This window comes from Manis pentadactyla, chromosome 1 (genome assembly GCF_030020395.1).
Source record: "Manis pentadactyla isolate mManPen7 chromosome 1, mManPen7.hap1, whole genome shotgun sequence".
In the NCBI taxonomy this organism is placed as follows: Eukaryota; Metazoa; Chordata; class Mammalia; order Pholidota; family Manidae; genus Manis; species Manis pentadactyla.
In genome coordinates this window covers 23343002-23366199 of record NC_080019.1, presented here as the reverse complement: position 1 = coordinate 23366199, position 23198 = coordinate 23343002, and the positions used below count along the sequence as shown (strand labels likewise).

Sequence of the window (23198 nt, the reverse complement as noted above, 5' to 3'; positions counted from 1 at the left end):
ATTCCAGTCCTTCATTTTATAATATATATGCCAGTTTACATAGGGGTAAGAGGACAGGGACAGAGACTACCCAGCCTCAGAGATGTCAGTTACCTCTCTCCGTTCGGTGTTCTACCAGGTGACAGGTAGCCCTTGGAGGTAGTGAATGATGAATCCAGCTTTCTTTGGCCCTTCTAGGCTTAAAACTGTGATTTCAGAGAAGACTCCACTAAATATAATGTCAATCATTCTTTTTGTTTATCAGCTTTCTTAATAAGTGAAAAGGTCTTTCAGAAACTCAAAAATATGGGTGTTTCTCTCCAAGGCACTGAGTGAAAACACATGCTCCCTTCAGAGAGCATCTCTATGGGATTGTCACACTTGGCTTTAATGAGCTTGTGTTGGGGGTTCATCTCCCTCCCCTCGCTGAGAGCAAGTTCTCTGAGGGCACGGACATTTTCGTATTTGTGTTTGTGTCCTAGGTTCTACTCTTGTCCATCACAGTGCCAAAACCTAGGAAGCCTTGAATAAATGTTGGCTGAGGGGTGGCAAGTGAATGAGTCTGCTTTCATAGTTTAAGGCCCTGTCCAAGGAACCCTATCTTTCATCTGTTTCAGTCTACCACTTTTATTAGAATCTACTATTTGGCAGGTACTGAGACAGAGACAATGATTAAAAAAAAAAAAAAGTTTGCTTTCCAGGAGTGTACTCACGTGCACACACACACACACACACACACACACACACACACACACACACACACACATGTACAGACACAAACACACACACTCTCTACAACTAACCAGCCCACAAGGCTGATTGCAGTAGGTAGATGCATCGTGTAGGATGGGAGCTCAGAGGAGAGAGTGAGAACTTGAATTGGGACAAAAGAGAAAAATTCCAAAAAGGAGGTGATTTTTTTTACTCAGTTTTGAAGGGCCTTCTTTTTTCAATCTTAAAAATATGTTTATTTTTTTACTTGCAGGTAATATACTAGGTGTTTATTTTTTAAGGGCTAGTACTTGAAATTTGAAAATGAGGAAAAAGAGAACTTGATAAAAATGGAAAGAGAATGATTCAGACTAATTGTTTTCCAGAAATTAGGCATCCTGAGCTCTTTATGAGTCTGTAATCATTGAAAGCTGAGTTATTCATACCCGAAAATGATCTGTTCATGTTTTTTCCTGCCTTCATCAGAAACACGACAGATTGCTGAGAAGGGCAGATGCACAAATCTAATGAACCATCTTTCAATTTAAAGAGTGCCCAGGAGTATTCATTAAATAAATAGCAGTGGTGGAGGTGTGCTTTGCAGAGCTTCGACTCCATGCTCTGTGCCTCTGGATTGCTTATTAAATTAAGCATTAAGCACATACCCACCCTCACATACATGCCTTACCCACAGATAATAAAACACTCTGGAATTTAACTCTCGTCTTCAGTTTATCTTGTCATTGCATTGTGAATTATGTATTGATAATATATCCTTGATATTTACAGAGCTCTAATGTATCTTAGCATGCACCACAGTGGCTGGCACATCATAGATGCTCAGTGAATATTGTTAAGTGAATGGATGGCTGGATGAGCAAATGCATGGGATACTGTTACAGTCCTGGGGGAAGTAGCACTCCTGAGGAAAGCTTCCCCATTTTCAACTGTTAGATACACTCTTGGCAATCCATCAAATTATGGAATGATGCCAGTGTCATTGAACTCTGGGTGACAAGACCTGGATTGCCACTTCACACCACATATCATGACCAGATGCAAGTCATTTGGTCTCTCTGACTCTTGTTTTCTGAACTGATTTCATTAGGACATTTAATCAAATCTACATTCTGATTTTCTTTAAGCCCTCCTAACAATCACCTCCCAATAGAAAACCTGTATTACTATTTCTTCCTCTGATCACATAAAAAGTATCTTGCCCCACGTGAAACGTGAATGTGTTTAGCTAACCTTGCTTCCCTCTCTTATGTCAAACTGTCTTGATTTCTGACCTCCTTTGTAAGGATTAAGGAATAGAAATATGGAAGCTGAGATCCAGATATTAGGATTCTGAAAAATGAGAGATTCTAATAGCACAGCAAGCCCTTCTCTGAGTCAGGATGTCCAAGAGTAATTACTAGAATGATCATGATGATAACGTGCATTTTTCTTGGCTGGTACTCCCAGGGCCATGTCTGGGAAGGGCATCCCTTCCTAAACTCTGCTTACCTTACTCAAGAAATGCAAACAAATTATAGTCATTTGCCTGAGCAGCACATACAAAAGGCTACTCGCTAACAGCATGTTCTGCAGTTTATAGTGCATCACTTTTTAATTTATCCTCACAACAACCTTCTGAGGTAGGTATTGTTGTTCTCCCCATTTTACAAGTGAGGAAGCATAACCCATGTGGCTGAGTGTAAGATCCTCAGTAAGTTCGCCAAGCGTGTTAGGCGAGCCAGGTTCAAACCAGGCTCCGTTGCCTGCCTGCACATAGCATGTGCCGCAATACCAAATAGCAGTGGTGTTTCAGGTTCGTTACTGTTTTGGATCACTTAATAGAGAAAATAGAATTTGTACTTTTATCAGTATTAGTGCTCTATACAGTTCCACTAAGGCTCTATGAAGCATAGCCATAGTACATTTAAAACTTTTGTCCACCCCTCTTGGTTTTTAAGATGCCACAGTGCCCTATAAATAAGTGTAAAGTGCTGCCTACTAAACTCAGTGGAAATCAGTCAACTCCCATGAAAAGAAGAAATAATGTCCATTTTCCAAGGAGAGGGTTTAAGTCAGAGAGAACTGTGAGCTGTCCTCTGCAGCGTTGGTTGGTTTTGTTTCTTTAACTTGCTGCCTCAGGTACTTGGCTCCTTCTGACTGAAGTCACTGAAAATGTCTCCACTTAGCACAGAGTGTGTGGGGTTTGTGAGTTTTGTGGGATAACTTTGCCTCTTGCCTGATGTCATGCAGTCCCTGACATGGGAGGACATGAGCGCACAGGGTGACTGGCTGGGTCTGAAGTCAGTAGGTGGACAGATAGCAATCGCATCCAGGTTTCAGTGGAGGAACAGAAACCATCCCCACCTTGGAGTTTCTTGAGGGCCTGCTGTACTCACAGTGCCATGTGCTGTTTTCACATGTAAGACCCTTATCTCTTCCATGTTGCTCTTCACTCTCCTGAGCAGCCTACGGGGCAATGGGTGAAAATGCTGGCTCAGAAACAGTCTGGATCTCAGATCCCACCTCTGACACTTAGGAGCTGGGAGGGCTCTGCAGAGGTGACTGAGTTGCCATCTCCTAGGCTGAACGATCCACTTACTCCCAAGATGACAGACACAGCAGGACCTTCAGTGAATCAAACACAGCCAAGCAGACTCCCAATAATATACTGCTAGGGAGAAGAGCCCTGGCACCACACAGCTGCTAACACATCCACAGCCTCCCTAAGCAGAATTTTAAGAAAAATCCAGCTTGGCCCCAGTGAAACTACAAGGAAAAGGTGACTGTGCTCCTTCACATCAGTGGCCTGTGCTGCCATATGCGTCTGTCTTTGTAGTCAACCTGTTTGGACAACTTGATTTCCCCAGCTGGTTATTCCCCATTTTATGTCATAGTCCTTTTTTCTGGCATCATGGGAAAGGTTAAGATGTCTCCAAGGGACAAAGAAATAAAAGATATTATGACTATGGTTGGTTGTTAAGTGGATTATATCCTAAGAGTTTTGCTTGAGGCTCTAGTAAGCTTGAAATGGCCTGGTTTTCTTTCTGGATGAATTGTCTATAAAATAATTTCCCTTGGTAGATAACTGTATATCCCATCAGTAGTACTACCTTAAAGCTAATAGTTTATAAAAGCATATGAAACCGCGTTGACTGGTTTTAGCTGCCTGGACTTACTGAGGAGCAAAGCACTCGCCTCTAACTACTGTTGAAGGCAAATCCATTTGGTCAACATTGCGCTCACTATATTTCAGCTCTGTGATTTTCAAAATTGATTTTATTCTTCATTTTATAAAATTACACCCAGTGCTTGCCAGCTTAAGGGCACTTTTGCCGTTAGTCTATGCACTAAAAATATAACCAATATTTTGTTCTGGTAAAGATGAATAAAAAGATGCATTTCCCAACTTTACTCCTGCAAAGTCAACAGTTCATTTATTTCAGATCAAGTGACAAAGGACTTTCAGAGATGAAGATCATCTGGGCTCAGAGCCATCTGGCCCCTCAGGGACCTGCGCACTGGGGCAGAAGTGCAGGAAGAGTTGCAGTCCTGAGTGCCCAGCCATGGGGACTCCCCGGGGCTCTGCCCCTAATCCTGAAGCCTCGTTTCCTGTTGGGGAAAATTAAAACATACTATTACAGGTTTCAGCCAGCTCTTGGAGATGAGCAAGCACACTGCCTTTGAGCTTTGTTGGCTGTTTTTAAGCTCCAGCCAGAAAACTGCTAGTGACCAACAGTGGCTCCCTCCACGTTGGGCCCACTTGACCCCGTGGCTTTCAGCATGGTGAACTGTGAGTGTGATCACAACTGAGTTCTTAACAGCATATTTTTGTGTCTCATTCTTGCAGATGCAGTTTTCTAATTATGCCTGTCTCCTGTCAACCTCGATTACCTGAATTGTTTGGATTTTTATCATCCAAGGGATAGTCTTATTCTCAAATTGGTTTGCTGCAATGTCTCTCCTAGAGTTACTGCATCTCAGAGAATGTAAAATCATTTTCACGTCAGTCTGAGACACTTGTAGGTAGAATGCTCCATGAATGGCACCGGTACCCTGAGTTGAACTCAGATGTGCATATTTTTCAGCTTTTCTGGGAACTGAGCACAAGTGGAATTGTTGCAAGAGATTCACTCAGATTTTAAGGGCTCCTAAGCCCTACTGGAAACATGACCCAGGGCTGGAAATTGGAAACCAAAACAGGACTGTGGACTTCTCTAGCTGTATATTCCATGGGATGGACTTAAGAGCACACCCTTGGTGTTCCGGGTCAATCCCAGAGCTGCTGCACATCCCCGTATTCTTAAAAGCAGCAATGATTGTTCTGGATTCTGGCTTCCCCCCGCCCAGCATGCTCATATGGAGAGAGCTGTCTCCTGTGCCGTCCCTGTACCACTAGTTAACTACCTTTTGTTTTTTCCCACCAGAGATTCCTTTGGATGAGTCATTTTTTTTTGCTCTCTTGCTGAAAGATTTCCACAGCCACTTGTGTCCTTGTAAATCTCAGACCCCTGCCACAAGGTGAATGGATGCAATTCCAGTTTGTACCTCCACAAAATACCACATCACAACATGTGAGAGCCTTTCCCACCTGACGCCACTGTCATTCAGCCCACAAATGCGGGATCTTCCGTACAGTCAGCCCCTCCCACCACAGGCCTGACTAGGTATAAACCTGCACATGAGTTACCCATATTCTAGAGTTAGAATGCAATAAAATACAGTATGCTTAATGCCATACTGTGAACAATAATGGGGTTTATTTTGTAACATCGGAAGACACTTCCTAATTGAGCAGTGTCGTGGCTTGGGCATGCTCACTCTGACTTCTCTGAGGACAGGGTGTGGAGGGGGTGTCTTGCCACCCTCCTGTCCCCTGAAAGCTCTGCATGGCGCAGGGCAGGGGCAAGCTGCTGTCCGCCTCCCTGATCTTGGAAGAGGTGTGTGTCAGGCCATAGCAGAGGGTGCCAGGTAGCCTAGGTGAACATCGGTAGGGGCAGAGCAAGAGCTTGCTATTTTGTCCTAATTTCTAAGCTAATTGCTGAGGGCCTTTGCAACATTTTTAATATTTGTTAAGAACCTTTGAACAGCTGGCAGTTATCAAATAAAATAATGAAAGTAGTGGGAAAATTTATTCTTTTGATAAGGTAGTTGCTTCACATTGTGCCTGGCACTGGAAGGTGCTCAGCCTCAATTCCCAGGAAGGCAGGGATGTGACATTTCCTTCATCAGAGGCAGTGTAGCCCGGAGGCTAAGAGCACAGACCACAGAGGTTCGAATCCCAGCTGTACTAGAGCTTCCTTGCTCTAGTGCCTCCCCTCCCGTGTCCCCGTCTGTAAAGGAAAGTTTGATACCCACCTTATACGGCTGTTGTTGGAATTAAATCATGAGTCAATGTAGAGAAAGCACTTTGAACAGTCCTGGCACCTACTTTTATTGCTGTTGAAACGTGTTATTCTTCCTCTTACAGCTTCCCCCAGGGCTGCTGCTGAGCTCCATAGCCAGCAGGTATTCTGGAAATGTCCTTGAGAGCCTTTTAACTGGCCCCAGATTGCTAATGCAGGGTTCCGGTGGCGGCCCGGTCACCCCCTGCCCCTGAACAGCTGCTCTCCACCTTGCTCTCTTGGCCGTTTTCCTCTCCGAGGCTGCCACTGGGCAGCTGCCTCTCAGGTTTCATTCTACTTCTGAATGTAGTCCAGCTAATTTCTGCCCTGTCATCAGGTTCACAGCCAGTGGGACTTAGAACAGGAATGGCAGCCGAGAAGTCAGCCTTCACCCTATTCCAACTGGGTAGTCTTCTGACATTTTATCCTCTCTAAAGGTAGAACCCAACCATGGCTTTGGAGCACATCACTTCCAGGGCCCAATGCGGGGGAAAGTCAGGGTTCCTTCCAGAGCAGGCAGTGGAGGTGAGGTGATCCCTGCCTTGCCTCACACCGGCCTTGACCAACTGACAGCTCCACCAGCCGTGGAGGTTCCTGTTCATCTGAGAGGCTGAGCTGGCATCGGCTCCAGGTGTAATTGAATGCTTTGTGGGAAATTTGATTAAAATGTGAAAAGGAGGCTTCCCAGTCGCAGAGCTATAAAGACTGCCTGGTTATTTTCCAAAAGATGGGTCCAGTTGTTTCTGCTGCTTTAGCTACCTCTGAAGGAACAGTGAGAGTCCCAGGTGGCCGGGAGACTTGGTGCACCGTGCCACCGAAGGTCCATCGCTGACCTAGGCTGGAGGAGAGCTGTGTCAGACGCGTGCTTGTTGCCTTCGAGAAGGACGTGAACGGTTCCCTAATGCAGTGGCCTTTCTGTGCTGTTCTCAATAAGGCTTTTGTGTAAGAGAATTACTGGTCTGCTGTTTTTCTGAGAAAATCAGATGGCTGCACTGCCGTGTTCACCAGGAGCTTCTGAGATCCGTGCTGAGCTTATTAGCATTCGCCGATCTCACAGAAAAACTGAAAAGACCTTACCTAGAATGCTACGTGGTTTTTTCCTGAAAAGCAGGCCTCTGATCTAAAGAGCCAGAGCACACAGCTCTGGTGTGACTTACTGATCCATCGCTCTCTGGGCGGCGGCCGCTCAGCCTCCTTCAGCTGCGCTGCCTGTAGCTCACCCCAGCACAGTTGCAGATTCTCACGTCTGCTTCAAATTGTGTACTGAAACCATGTATCCCCCAGTGAAGTACACTTCTAGCTCAGAGAGTCAGAGAGTCTTCATCACAGCAGTGACAAAAAAAGACAAACAGAAATCTGACTTGCCATGTTATCCATCCAATAAACAAAACACCCAAGGGTAGAGGAATATACATCACATCCCAGCAACTCAGCCAAGCCTGTGAGTTCAAGTGCAGTATTTCTAGGTGGATTTAGAAAACCTTCCCTTGGCGAAGCAGAGTTCTCCTGACAGCTCTTTTCACCAACAGGCAAGCCTGTCTGGGTTTGAACAAAGGGAGTTCTGCTTGTCTGATTTGGGCCTGATGGTGGGTTTCTACTTCCCCAGTGGTTTGTGTACCATTGTAGAAGTTTGAGTACTTTTCTGTAAGTTAGACAGAACTTCCTCTTCGTGCTGCCTGCATTTGCCTTTATCTGTAGTCAAGCTCTGGCTGCTGAGGTGGCCTTTGCCCTGGTTTAGCATGAGCAGAATAATAGCATTGGCTTGAAAAGAGATTCAAGAGATGATTATGGGATTATTCAGTAGGCTTGTCACCAGAGAGTTTATCTGTTACAAAGGGCATGTAGATTTTTTTTATTATGAAATTTCTATTTTAGCAACTGCGTGCCTGTGTGTATATTACAAGCTTAGCTTTCAGAGCACATTTTTAGTACATCATGCTTCTACCCAGCATCTTATTTTCCCAGAAAGTTCTTTTGGTTAATGAAGGTTCTCTGAAGGCAATGTGAGGTATAGTATAAAGTTAAAAAGGAATATTTCAAGGAAAGTATGGTTTGATTTGAATTGTAGCAACTAGGGAAAATATATTGCTTAACATGTATTCCCTCTGCATTTGGAAACTCCACCCTCTCCTCTGTGAATGGAACATGATTTTATTTTTGTTACTGAAAAACAAAAAGAGGATTTAGCCAAATTTCTTGGTTCTACCATATCTGTCTGAGCTGGCAGTTGGCCACGGTGTGTAACTTGATTAATGCCTTGAGGTTACTCCTGTGCATGATTGTAGCAATTATGGTATTTAAAGGTGAACATAGTATGATAAAGAATGAGGGTTCACATGTGATTTTAAATAAATGCACTTGATGATGATAGGAGACATTGGTTTCATCCATTGTTAGTTACCAAGCAGCTGTCAAGTCCCAGCACTGACTTACCTCTAGTTACGGGGGAACAGAAGAGCATGGCCCCTGAGTCACGGAGCCGTCAGTCCAGAGGGCGAGAAACAGGAGAGTCTTCTCCAAACACGTCTCTTTGACAAGCCAACCCAGCTCATTCTCACGGGACCCAAGAGGGAGCAAGGTCAGCATGCATTGCTCATTTCAGGAGGCCTGGAAACCACCGCCCCCTCCACCAATTAAGTGGCCTAATTGGGTCACATGGACCATGTTGTTCCTCATTTTGAAAGCATTTGAAACCATTTCTGTCACCTCTTGGAATGATGTGAAAGAGAATTCAGTTACGATGCACTTTGTAGAATATTCTGTTTCTTCTTAGTTTGCTTCTCTTCCTGCGTTCTGTTCTAGCGATCACTAGGACCTCAGCAGAGTACAGGCTTGGAGAGGAAAGGGAGCAAGCTCAGGCTAAGCATCACGAGCCCAAGGATGAAGGCTGTCGGGCACACAGGGCTGATGCCGGCAGGGCAAGCAAGTTGGCAGGGACCGTGCTCTGGGCCACACAGAGCACTCTGGAACATTCTCCTTCTTCTGAGAAAATGCTGTACAAATGTGCAGAGTGATGGTAGTAGAAGTAGAGCACTTGGCTGTTTACTGAGAGAGATCAGAATTTTCTAGTGATACCTCCATGTGAGGAAAGCACGAATAGACGTCTCAGAGGTGGCAGACGGTGACAGTCTCAGCTTTGCCTTCAGAATGCTGATCTTTCACTTTTTGTGAACTTCATATAATTTTTTTTTTTACAGAATGAAGTTGGCCTACTGGAGTTCTTCCAAAATGTGATAAAAGAAACTAGGGCAGAGCCAAAAAAAGTGACTAACTGGGTCCTCAACACTTTCCTGGGCTTTTTAAAGCAGCAGAACCTTACTGTGAGTGAGAGGTGAGTGGGGTCTGGGATTTTCTTTCTTCCTTTATAATGAGCCCTGTGCAGGAGCAACCCAAGTAGGGCAGAGCAAACGTTTCGGTCCCCCGTCCCCCCTCAGGATCTCCTGACAAGACACAAACAACCCCTGTGAGTTCCAAACTCTAAAGCTGCCCTTCATCACATCAGAAATTCGCCTGTTCATTCACAGCCCTGACTCCGTGCTGCCCTTTATGCTGTGCTGGGGCTGGGGCCTGAGAGGAATAAGCCGACAGTCTGGTGGGGATACAGACCTGTGAGAGGACAGTCAGACCTCAGGGTGGCCCTCTGAGCTAGAGGCGCCAGGGCACTGGGAATGCCCAAAAGGGGACCCAGCTGCGGGTGGGACAGCAGCCCTTAGAAAGGGCGCCTGAGCCAGGCCCTGAAGAACTAGTGGGGGTTGCTGTGTGCCTAGAGCGGCAGGAGCGTTCTAGGTAAAGGAAGCTGTCGTGTGCCAGAGACAAGCAGACACGCAGCAGTCAGGGAACCCAGGAACTTGCCTGCTGAGGCAGCCGCGCAGGAAGGGGAAGGAAAGAGCTGCAGAGGCAACCTCATGTTCAGCGTCTTGCTTGCAGCATACATACACGTGTATTACTGTGCCCATGTGGGGCCAGTTCACTTCCTCACTTGGCTGCCTACCAGCAGTGACGTTGCATGAGTTGCCCTCTGTCACCTCAGTTTCTTCTCTGTAAAATGAAAGTGACAGTACGTGCCCCCAACAGTTTTTGAGAAGAAAATACACGATGCTTGCACCTAGTGGACCCTGTTCATTCCTTCTCTTTGCCATGCTGGCGTATTAAGTGCCAAAACAATGGCCACCTTCAGCCCCCTAAACTCCTATGACATCTGTTGCCTTTTTGTCTTTCATTCCTGTCCTCCCGGCATTGATCTCTTTATTCAGAAACTTTACAATACAATAGTACCAGAGCCTTCAAGGATGGGTAAACTTGGTGTTGCAGAGGGCTGGGTGACACCTGTGGGGAGCCCAGGTGTGAGAATGGCACAGAGCTGGCATGTCTTTGGACCGAGATGGAGCACAGCCTGTAGGAACAGAGGTGGGAAATGGCAGAAAAGCACAGCTGACAGTATAGTTGGAGCAGAGTTGGAGTATGAGATTGTGGAAAGTTACCTGGGCATTCAGCCATGAATCCAGTGAATAGGTGTAGAACACCGCTCTGCAGTGCACCTGGAGAGCGGGACAAGACCTGATCCGGGCCCTCAAGGAACTCTCCAGCTCCTGGGGAGTGCCAGACTTGTGCATCTAGACTTGTACTTTAATTCAAGGCAGAACAGGGCAGCGGTTCCTGTTCAAAAGCACACAGGGCAGTGGGAGCAGAGTGGAGGGATTCGTTAACCAGAGGAACCAGGACGGCCCCAACATGTGCTCTGAGCTTCTGGAGGAATTATAAAACTTAGCTTTAAATTTATGGTTTTCTATGTTGTTGCCTATGATTCCTAGAGTCACTAAAGTTTAGGTTTGGCAGAGACCTTAGATATCTTCTGGTTCAACTCTTTTCCTTTATTAAACAAGGAAATTGAGGCCCCAGGAGATGAGGGGTGTACCTCAGGTTGCATAACAGACTGGAAGCCAAGTCCCCTGACTTTCAGATGAGTCTCTGTATGTCGGTCTATGAAATTAGGTGTTTGCTTAACAACCCTGTTGGTAGCTTCTAAAGGATCTGAGGTTGATATATTAGCCTGTCAGGCAAACTTGAGTCCCTGGTACTTAACCCAAACAATTCGTAAGCACTAGAGTTTTAAGCACCCAAAGGGCACCCAGTTCTAAATAAAAGTATATTTGGTTGTTCCAAAATCAGGTAAAGAGAAAGCTAAGCAACAGTTCTGTTTCTTTTTTTAATTGAAATACAGTTGATACATAGTATTGTATTGGTTTTAGGTGTACAACATAGAGATTCAGCTGTTCTGTGCATTATGAAATGCTCACCATAAGTGTAGTTACCAGCTGTCGCCATACAAAGATATTATAGTATTATTGACTATATTCCCTATGCTGTACTTTTCATCCCTGTGACTTACCTATTTTATAATTTCGTCCATCTTTATCACCCCTTCACCTATTTCATCCATCCCCCAACCCCTTCCCTTTGGCAAGTACCTGTTTTGTAATTTATGTAGAACAAGAACTGAGGCGCAGATCTCCTTCCACAGTTAGCTGGCCGGTATATACCAGCCTCACCTTGGAACACACGTTAATGAACGAACCACCTCTGCTGCTAGGCTAACGTTTCCCAAGCTTGAAGCAGCAGGAGCTGCAAAGCCAGCAGCAGTCTCATGACGCACCAGGCAGGGAGCACTCTAGAGATCAAGTTGGCAGCAACTGATTTCACAAGTTAGCATTCACCTTTAAAGACCTCTCAGAAGGCTGGTGCTTAAAGGGGCTGAACTTGGCTTTTTAATTATTCCAAGTATATTGCTTTGAATATTGTTTTTTTTGTTAATAACTCATTCTAAATTACTATTAATAAAGAGGTTTGATTTAGTTGAAAAAGTGGGAATTATAGATTCTCTGAGCAAGCATTTCATGTAAAATCAGGCAAGTGCAACTGCCCAGCCGTCCTGTCCTGCACTGCTGATGGCGGGAAGATTAGTCCAGCAGTGCGTGACATGTGACCCAGCACCCAGGGACAGGGCTGCAGAAGTCGGAAGCCTTTTAGAGGTCACTATGGCAAGGCCTTTTTTTATATGGCCCATGAGCTAAGAAGGGTGGTTACCTCTTAAATAAACCAAAACAAAGAATATGTGACAAAGACCATGTGTGGCCCACAAAGCCTCAAAAATTTGCTATCTGCTGCCTTCCAGAAGAAATTTGTGACCCCTGAATTAGAACATGTTTGGGTGAGATGGAGCCTCTCGAGAGGCAGTTGAGTTGAGTGGTAGAGAGAACTGGCCCCTGAAAAAGCAGTGGTGGTCCTGGGAACAGATGGGCTTTCCTCCTTTACCAGACGGTGGTACGGCCGAGAGCCACGCAAGGGAGCACTGGGCCACTCATCTACAGCGGGCAGTACGTGCGAGAGGGCCAGTCAGGGAGAAGGTAGAGGATCTGGAGGGCCAAGGAAGAGGGCATCTCCCTGGGATGCAGCAGGCTGGGCAGAAGCTGCTGTGTTTGGAACCAGTGACGGGAGCTGCTTTTTTAGGAGAGTAGCTTCTGCAGAGGTACGGTTAGAATCCACATGACACATGATACAAGGGTAGATAGGTAGATAGTAGCCACTAAAGCTAGATGTTTGTTGGTAAAAATAAGGTAAGCAACCAGGCAGAAGCAAGTGACTACAAGGTCACTCAAAGGCATTTCCAGAATAGGGAAGATCCTAGCATTTATGAAGGTGTGGGCTAAAGGCACAGGAGAAAGGAAACAAGCATCCAAGTGGGACGCGTGGGAGTGGAAGGTGATGGGATTAGAGCATGAGCTGGAGGCTTTGTTTGATGGAGGAGGCAAAGGAGAAGGAGAGCACCATAGCAAACCCTGAGTCTTGCATCACGATGTCCTGTGCAGTGGGGGGTGAGAGTGCATGCTGCGAAGGGGCATGGGAGGGGGGCTGTGTGGAATAGCTGCTGGGTCGGGCACAGCAGAGGGCATTGGGAAATTAGCAACATGACCAAAAAGATTACCAAGCAGCAAGAGTCACCTGGATGCCCAAGTCCCAATCTTCCTCCAGGAGCTTCTTGTGTCATGTTTTAACAGAATCGAAAAGGGGACTTTGACCTAAAATGAGTTTGGGGATTGAGATGGGCAGCCCATTTCTCAGGCACCAGGGTGGGGGTATGAGGCTGTAGAGGTGTCAGGGTGTCTGCCCATGGAATCCAGCTGGAGATGGGGTTGTGATCCTGAAAGAGCTCTTAAGAGACGGGATGAAGTTGGGAGATTGGAAAGATCCCATTTCCCCTCCTGTGTAGATCCGCTGGACGTGGGGGATTGGAGACTGGCCCGCAGAGCTAAGCCTACAACGTCAGATTCTTCTTCAAGTGGAGACGCATTAACTGTCCAGAAACCAGTAACACCTGACAGCAGCAAATTAGTAGTTGTGCTTCTGCTGCCATTGTGTTCTACATCTGACAGTTCATTTATTGAACTGATGAGTGGGGCCTTTCAGGTCAGTGTTAGAGGTACTGATCTTTGTCATTAGCCCTGGCATATCCAGAATTAGTATATGTAGTATATGAGATATCCCTGTTTGTGGGAAGAAGTCTCTGACACAAATATTATTGACTTACTATGTGTCAAGCATTGTGGGTATAAAAAGATTTGAGAATTTGATTGAGAAATCCCAGGAGCTATTAGGTCCCTGGAGGTATTTTGTAGTACCTTTATGACTTGACTGTTGAATTCAGGTCATGAGATGAAAGGCAGAGTATTTTTAGTTGTGTCCTATTTCTGTCCCTCTCTGTCCCCTCATCCCTGATATCATCGACTCAGCTGGGAATGGGGACACTTCCTTTGCATGCTGTTGAAGTGCAGTTCACCCTCAGTGCCTCTTATGGATTCCACAGTCTGTACTCTAATTGACCACTTTATTTTCTAAGTTTGAAGAACATCAAGAACCTGAATTTTTAAAACAACTTTATTCTCTGTGACTTTTCTAAAACTTGTGAAAAGGGTATCAGTTTATTTCCCAGCCTTCTGCCCCTCTTCTGATCAACAGACACTTTAGGGATGATGGGCTGCCTCAGTGTGTCGGCTGCTTTGAATGAACAACCCTACTGAGGTCTCACTGTACTTGAATCAGTACAGTAAGAGCTGGTGAACTTGCATTCAGTTGGTTTGGAATTCAGGAAATTGGTTTAGGGGATAAGCAGTAGTTTCCTTTTTATTCTCTAAAGCTTACAAATAAATTAATAGTGAATGATGGGAACTGAAACTTAAATAGAAGGTGTTTTCAAGTGGTGTTAAGCATTTCAGAAGCTTTCATTTACACAGACACACTAATGTGCTATTTATAAGTCATCCTGTCTATTTAAAACTAGTCCCCTAATGACTTCAGATAGCACTTCATTAGCCTAGTTACTGTATGTGTTTAAAAGTAGCAAAACCACGTATTTTCAAAGAAAGAGTCTATCATTCGGTCTTGTCTTTTCACTAATCTAGGCACTCACCCCCCACTCCTATCCACAAATGTGAATTAATGACATGGCCATTTATATCATGAGATCTTAGCAAATAAGTTATGTCCCAGAAGTATAGATACAGTGGATTCTGGGCCCTTCTGGGCCCAGAAAGCTGCTGTGAGCCACAGAAGAGAACAGAGCCTATGGAGACATGAGGACGGCTAACGACATGGTTGGTGGTCATTGCGTTCCCTTACAGAAAAGCTTGTACAATTAAAAAGAATTTATATTTGCACAAAAGTATTCATAAAAGTGGCTTTGTTTGCTGTTTTCTTTGAAGTAATTTTTAGACTGATCTTTTAGTCAAAAATATTTAATAACTGGGTTTTTTCTTTTCTCGTCATGGCTCATGAATTTTGCAGCCACCTCCTTTTTTTTGACTAATTAAACTGAGCCGTTGTCTGTTGCTACAACTTCTGCCAAACAGCTGTTGTTGTTGGGTGGAAGAATAAAGAAAAACAACACTAATCCCCAAAACTTGTTATATCCTAAAATACAAATAAATAAAATAAAGCCCATTGGCCTGTTGTTTTCAGTCCTGGGTGTGGGTTTCCTATGAAATCAAGTGCTTTGATTCTGCGTGACCGTCAGTGGATACACTGACACGTGGGATGTAAACATGTTTTCTCTCTTCCGGGGGCCCGCTAGCCCTGTGACGCCGTCGGCACTGGCTGAGCTTCTCAACCTGCTGGACAGGAAAGCAATTTCTTCAGCCGCAGCTAAACAGGTATGTCTACGTTGCCTAAATCTTCTGACTGCTCTGCTCACCTAATATTTTATGTAAAACTCAAATGCCATCGCTAACTAAATTTCATAATTGAAGCATTAAGTGCTTGTAAGTGCTATTTTTATACTGAAAAGTAGAAATATTTTATTTAGCGAATGAAGTAAAGCCAGTATGTGTGATGCCCGTAATTTGCTTCTCATCTTCACTAACCAGGTGGAAGAGTTACTGTTGGGCTTTGCCCAGAATGTTTCCCAAACCCTGGTTTGCGTGAAAGGGCTGGGGCCCCGCAGCTTGTGCAGGCTTCAGACTGCGCACACTTCCCCTGGGCCCTGCACGCCTGGCAGCAGGTCAGGTGGGCGCCGCTCCCAGCCCTCCGGCGCCCCCTCCCGTGTCCTCCGCGGCCTCCCAGCCAGACCAGGGGCTCGTTTGTATTTGTTGCACGGCCACCCACCGAAAGGCAGTCTTTTCAGCAAGGAAGGTGAGGTCAGACAGACTGCCTCACAATGAGCAGATAAAATTTTCGACATGTGCCCGGTGTGTGAAAACTCAGAAAAATGGCATCGTCTTCAAAGGTGGCCTTCTGCCTCATTTCTATCTCTACCTGACAGTCAGGTGGGTGAAAGATGCCTGGAATTCAGAAAACTCTTAGAAATAACCCAGAAAGATAAACACCCAGGCAGCTGCCTGATCTCAACTTCAGATAGCACAGCTGTCAGTGCTTCAGCCAGAAACGTAATGTTATTTTAATGGTGCATTTAGCATTTAATATTTATACATATTGACAGTCAGGGGCAGGTTACAAAGTGAGACTTTGCAAAAGCGACTGCTTTTGGCTAATTATGAGGCACCATAGAGCATACACCAGCTCTGTGCTGAGAAACTGCAAATGGGAACTAATAAAGGTTCTTTACCCACCACCAAGCGAGGCCATCAGCTACAGGGACCCCACCACACTTAGGAGAGGGTTTTGGTTGCCTGGATGCCAGGGGAACACAAATGTTTATGACAGTGCTCAGCACTAGCAGAAAGATTAAATGGCCTGAGGGCAGAAATACATATATGTATTTACACACACTCACACACACAAGAGTAGATGAATTGTAGTGTTTGGAATGAAAAAGGGGGAAAATCTTCCTCTTTCCACTCATCCTGCCCCACCAATGACAGAAAAGAAAAAACCTGGTGCAGTGAATACAATAGGTTCTGCAGGAAGAAATGGGAAATGCAAGAGGATGCCGACAGCTGGGTTCAGATAGCGAAAGAGGCACTTTTGGATTCTGTCAACTTGCAGCGTGTTTAAAGGAGATGGCGTGAATCCTGGCTTTTGTGAGGCAAACTAAAATAAAAGTTTGATTAGAAAGGTGTGTTAAATGCGTGCTGCATAGGGAAATCTCCCTTATATATCATTGCCTTGGGATTTTGCTTTTTTATTTTTCTACTTCATTTTCTCTTTTTAAGAAAATCACTTGTTGACTTTCTGGTGGGGAAAAAAATGGTATTTGTTAATTATAAAGAATTTAATGCATAAAAATTTAAATATTTTAGAATTCTGCCACCTTGAAAATAACTACCATTCATTTGGGTAAACATCACCCCAGGCATCTTTCCATGCTTATATATCATTAGAAAGATGAATTGATGGGATGGGTAGACATGAAGTTAGAGAAGTAAAGATTTTCAAAAATAAAAGGTTATGACATACTATTTAATAGTTTATTTTTTTATGGACTGTACATTTCATTGGTTTTAGTATATTCACAAAGTTGTATAACCATCAGCACTAATTAAGGAATATTTTCATCACCCCAAAACACAAGCCCTGCCCTCATTAGCATTCACTCCCCCTAACCTCTCCCCTAGGCAGCCACTAATCTACTTGTTGTCTCTATGGATTTGCCTCTTCTGGACATTTAATAAGAATGGACTCGGACAACATGTGGCCTTTCATGCCTGGCTTCTTTCAGTGAGCATAAGGTTTTCAAAGTCCATCTATGTTTTGTCGGTACTTCATTCCTTTTTATGGCTAGAGAATATCCCATTGTACCTATATATCACATTTTTGTCCATCAATGAATGGACATTTAGGTATTAAGAATACAAGTTTTTGAGCATATGTTTTCAAATTTCTTGGGCATATACCTTTAGGAGTGGAATTTCTGGGTCATATGATAATATTAACAGGAGACAGGTTCTTGGTCTTGTTGTGAGAAAGAATCAAGACAGACACACAAAGAGGCTGAACATTGAAAGTTTATTTGGAAAATAAAAGTTCAGAAAAAGATGAGTGTGTGCCCCAACAGGGAGGGCAGACCCAGAGGGAGGTCACACTGAGGAGACAATAGGGAGGCTTTTTTATATCAAGGGGGATGAATAATCACCAAGTGGGCTTAGGTTTCAGAGGGAACAGGTGGAGGTTTATCGGAGTTCGGACTTGCTCCAACCCCACGTTGGGCATAGGGATTTTTGGCTATATTAGGTCTCCATTGGAGCTGGCACATACAGGGAGGTATGATTTTGACTATGTTAATAACAGGGACATGATTTTTTTTTATGGATTTTGGGGTAAAGTTTGGGTCAGTTTCTCCTGTATGTTGGAACTAACCGGTGTTGGCCAGTCTTTTACCTATATTCTCATCACATCCCATGAGAACAGCTTACACAGAATGTGTACAATGTAAGCAAGCATCTAGCTAGATGTAAACACTGGCTGAAGCCCCGCTCCCTCTCCCTTTTATGTCCTGCTGTCCACTTATCTAACAGTAATTGCATGTTTAACATTTTGAGAAACTGCCAGACTGTTTTCCAAACTGGCTGCACCACTTTACATTCCCATCAGCATTGTATGAGGGTTTTCCAGTTTCTCTGCATCCTTGCCAACATTTGTTATTGTCCTAGTAGATGTAAAGTGATATCTCCCTGTGGATTTGATTTGCATTTCCCTAATGACTAATTACATTGAGCATCTGATTTTTATAGTGTGCTTTTTTAAAAAAGAAAATATGTGTTACAATTAGTTTTTACTAAATTTAACAGAACCCAACAAGGCCTTGGGTTTTAGAAACTGAGCCAGAGGGCGCTGCGGCAGAGCAGAAGGGCGCTGGAGCTGCTCGTCGCTGGTGTTCCTGCCAACAGAACTGGAGGTGGGGGGGGGTCACTCATGACCACGTGACCAAGAGATGGGGGAGAAAAGACCGAGTGACTGACTGCTAAGATTGACAGGCAGGAAGAATCATCCTGTTGGGAGAACGCACTGATTTCTAAAAAAAAAATCTCCCACTTATGTCTAATTTATTACTAATCCCTTGCTCTCCACCTCTCTCTCGCTGGCATAGTTGCCCGTTATTTTCGCCCCTTACCCCCTGCACTGCACCTTTCTCCAGGAGTCCCAACAGTGCTTCTGAGATTTCCATGCCTCAGCCTTTCATCACCCCAGGGGCCGTGGGGTTAGGAGGTTGCTGCCATGAAGCAGCTCTATTTTTTGGAAACAGAAACTCAAAGATGGTTTATCATCATGAGCAACCTCCTGGTAATTGTACACTGGCTCCCTAACTAGCAGCGGGGTTCCCTGACAGGACCCAGTTCTGTGATGGAAATAGTGGCAGCCGCCACCTCCTCCCCTCACCCAGGACAGGGCTCACAGCCTCCCAGCTGTCGGCCACAGCTCACCTGCAGACGGCATCCCGGGCTCCCCAGCCTCCTGTGACCCTGAGGCCCTGGTTGTCCAGTCCACTAGCTGCCCGCAGTGCCAGGAGAGGTCGAGCGGGATGTGCGCGTGTCTCCTCGGCCTGCCCCAGATAGCTATGGTCATATGACCCACGGTCTCCCGAGGATGGCCCAGTTAGTGTTTCCAGGGCGACCGGGATGGATTGGGTTCCAAAGAGATGGAAAGTGAATTGAAACATGCAAGTGTGCCATTTAACCGGTTTCTTCTTGTCTACTCTGGGGTCTGCTTTAAGCTGAAATCACTAAAAACCTTTTAATGTGGAAAAGTTAACTTGTCATGCAGTAAAACTCTTAGAAATAGTGTGATGTCTTTTTCTCCCTTTCAGTGTTTCAGTTCTTTGCACATTTTGCTGTGTCCGGCTTCTCTTAGGCCTTAGGTTGATGCTTGTGCCTTTCTACAAGAATGACCCTCCACAGTAGCTGCCTTTTGCCTAGTGGGGACCCCTGTCTCTGTGACTGCCGTCGCTCCCTCCCTGCCGTCCCCCTTGGACAAGTCTTTCCTCCACACGATGACCCTAAAAACCCTCGGGCAGGCAAGGATCCTGCCTGCTTTCCTTCCATCCTTCCTTTCAGATACTTTAAAAATAGCTTTGGCCACACACAGCTGGGTGGTAGTTAAGAGGGTGTGTGAGTTCGGTCCCCAGGGAACTGAAGCCCGTTTCTGCCACATGTGTCTGTCAGAGCTGGCACCAGTGGTCTGAGTGTGATGTGGGGCTCCCAGCTTGTGTTACCCATGCTTTCAGTGGCCATTTGTTAACACAGCACTAGGAATCCCTTGTTATGTATGTTTGTCTTGGGTGGGAGCAGCAGGACCTGGGAGCGCAGCCTGACAGAAACAATTGCACTTCGATAGCACTTCCCAGGGTGGCGATTAAACACAGACAAAGCTGAGGATTTATGCTGCAGCACGAGGCTGGCAGCCAGAGGCCATTATGTTTGCAGCAAGAGGGCCAGGGAAGCCCTGCAGAGTCTGGCCTGGAGGTGGGCCCGCCCCCCTTCAGTGGCCCCCACCCTGCTGGGTTGCAGCCAGGAGTGTGCGATCTGTGTCTTAAATAGGCATGAGCAGAGGGTTGACAGCTGGAGTCGACTGTGTCAGCCCAGGGGGCTAGATCTGGCCACTTGACTAATTTAGGAAGTTAATAAGCTGATGTGTTCTAGCTCCAGGAGTGGAGAACACTCCCGCCTCCAGGCTCCTGTTTGTTCCTGGAGGCTGCTGAAATATGTTTCTCTGCTGTCGCTGCTCCGGACCTCCACCACCCACCCCACTGTCTCAGGGAGCAGCCAGCCTCTGTGCATTTGAAAGCATCCATCCTAGCATTGTCCTGCTTTTCCTTCTGAATGCTGTGGTTTGGCAGGGATCCCTGGGCTGCTTCACAGTGCCTCTGTTCTGGTTAGTTTGGCTCAGGCAGCTCCAACCAGTGTTTGAGCCTGTTGGGTCCCAGCCACACTTGGTGCCATGCAAACACTGACCTCCAGGCCGGCCTTCTCAGGTCTGCTCTGTGCTTTCAGCCACAGTGGCCACAGCAGGCAGGAGAAATGATGCGGGGCTGGGAATGGCCCCCGGGACTGCCAGGCTTGCCACTTCCAGGCCCAGGATGCCAGGAACATCCATGTCTACTGAGCTTTCTGCCTCTTTGCCCTGTAAAGAGTTGCTGTGTAACTTTTATAAGCAAGTCATTCAGGTGATTTCAATTTTAGGCCAGAAATGTGGATCTTTCTTGAGATCCCCACTCTCTCTTCCTGAATGTTGGATGTTTTCAACTAGGAACTCTTAGGAGACTGCAGATGAAGAGAATAAACACTGGCCAAAGTCCAGTACCTACCAATATGGAATAATTTAAATTATGAAAGATACATTTATTAATATGGGAAGTACTTCTGTAATAACTGAGACAAGAGCAGGTCTCAAATTGTACATGTGTTATGATCACAGCTATGTTACAGAACAGAAGGAAAAAGATGGGAAGCAAAGACACAAAATACTAACATTGGTTTTCTTGGGGGAATGGAAATACAGGGGATTTCTTTTTATCTTTTCTTTATTTCCTTATTTTCTACAGTGAACATACAGATGTCATACAGATATTTTAGTTTGAAGTGTACCACATCATGATTCAACATTTATATACATACCAAAGTGCTAGCCACAGTAAGTCTAGTTACCATCTGTGACCACACAGTTATTACAATATTATTGACCATATTCCCTATACTATACTTTACATCTCCATGACTTACTTGTTTTATAACTGAAGTTTGCACCTCTTGATCCCATTCCTGTATTCCTCCCATTCCCACCTACCCTACTTCCCATCTAGCAAGCTTCAGTTTGTTTCCTGTATTTCACATTCTGTTTCTGTTTTGTTTTGTTTGTTCATTTGTTTTGTTTCTTGGATGCCATGTATAAATGAAATCATATGGTATTGTCTTTTGCAATCTGACTTACTTTATTTAGTGTAATGCCCTTTAGGTCCATCCATGTTGTATCAAATAGCAAGAATCCATTCTTTTTTTATGGCTAAGTAATATTCTCATTGTGTTTATGTACCACATATTTTTTATCCTTTCATCTATATTGATGGACACTTAGGTTAATTCCATATTTTGGCTATTATAAATAATGCTGCAATAAACATAGGGGTGCATGTATCTTTTCAAATTAGTGTTTCCATTTTCTTTAGATAAATACACAAAAATGGAATAGCTGGATGGTATGGTTTTTTTAATTTTTAATTTTGTGAGGAACCTCCATACTATTTTCCACAGTGGCCACACCAATTTGCATTTCCCAGCAGTGCATAAAGATTCCCTTTTCTCCACATCTTCACAAGCACTTGTTATTTCTTGTCTTTTTGGTAATAGCCATTCGGACTGACATGAGGTAATATTTCATTGTGGTTAGATTTGCATTTATCTGATGGTTAGTGTTGTTGAGCATCTTTTTGTTTGTTTGCTATCTATATGTCATTTTTGGAAAAAATGTCTATTCATGTTATAACTTGCCCAATTTTTAATGGTATTTTTAGGGTTTTTTTGGTGTATATAGCTTGGATATTAACCCTTTATTAGATATGTCATTTCTCAATTTCTTCTCCCATTCATTAGGTAGTCTTTTCATTTTGTGGATGGTTCCTTCACTATGCAAAAGCTTTTTAGTTTAATGTAGTCCCATTTGTTTATTTTTGCTTTTGTTTCCCTTGCCTGAGGAAACAGGGCCAGAAAAATATTGTTCAAACCAATGTCTAGAAGCTTCTGCCTATGTTTTCTTTTAGTTTTATGGTTTCAGGTCTTACATTTAGGTCTTTAATCCATTTGGAGTTTGTTTTTGTATGTGGTGTAAGAAATGATCCAGTTTCATTCTTTTGCACGTAGTTGTCTAGTTTTCCCAACACTCTTTATTGACTATCTTTTCCCTATTTTACTTTCTTGCCTCCTTTGTCATAGATTTATTATTGATATAAGTACAGATTTGTTCTAGGCTCTTTAATTTGCTTCATTGATTTATGTGTCTGTTTTGTGCCAGTACCATACTGTTTTGATTACTATAGCTTTGTAATACTTGAAATTGGGTAGCATGATACCTCCAGCTTTGTTCTTCCTCAAGATTGCTTTAACTATTTGGAGTCTTTTGTGGTTCTATACAAATTATAGGATTACTTGTTCTAGTATGTAAAAAAATGGTATGTTATTTTGATAGGTATTACATTGAATGTGTAGATTGCTTCTGGTAGTATGGCCATTTTAACAATATTAATTTTTCCAGTCCATGAGTGTGGAATAGCCTTCTGTTTATTTATGTCCTCTTTCATCACATGAAAGACATCTTTCATCAATGTCTTATAATTTTCAAAATACAGGTGTTTCACCTCTTGGGTTTAATTTATTCCTAGGTATTTAAATTTTTTTATTCAATTGCAAATGGGATTGGTTTCTTAATTTCTCTTTCTTATAGTTTCTTATTAGTGAATAGAAATGCAACTGGTTTCTTCATATTAATTTTATATTCTTCATTGAATTCATTTATTTGAATAGTTTCTTGCTGGCATTTTTAGTTTTCTATATATAGTATTATGTTATCTGCAAATAGTGATAGTTTTACTTCTTCCTTTCCAGTTTGTATGCCTTTTATTTCATTTTTCTGGCCTAATTGCTTTGGCTAGGACTTCAATACTATGTTGATTAAAAGTGGAGAGAGTGGGCA

The 23198-nt window shown here is 44.1% G+C and overlaps 1 protein-coding gene across 10 annotated transcripts in view; it reads left to right on the top strand.

Annotated features, from left to right (window-relative positions):
• The window catches only part of GATB (glutamyl-tRNA amidotransferase subunit B), a 93310-nt gene that overhangs the window by 55756 nt on the left and 14356 nt on the right, over positions 1-23198 (top strand). For 6 of the 10 annotated variants that reach the window (XR_008994450.1, XR_008994453.1, XM_036887889.2 and 3 more), the window contains 2 exons: positions 9269-9402; positions 15196-15274. Coding sequence is in view for 5 of the 10 variants with exons in the window: in XM_036887889.2 (XP_036743784.2) it covers positions 9269-9402; positions 15196-15274 (213 nt within the window). In the remaining 5 variants the exon portion in view is untranslated. Of the gene's footprint in view, positions 1-9268; positions 9403-13338; positions 15059-15195; positions 15275-23198 lie in introns of those variants that run through there. The other 4 variants (XR_005025300.2, XR_005025299.2, XR_008994489.1 and 1 more) reach the window with 2 other exon arrangements.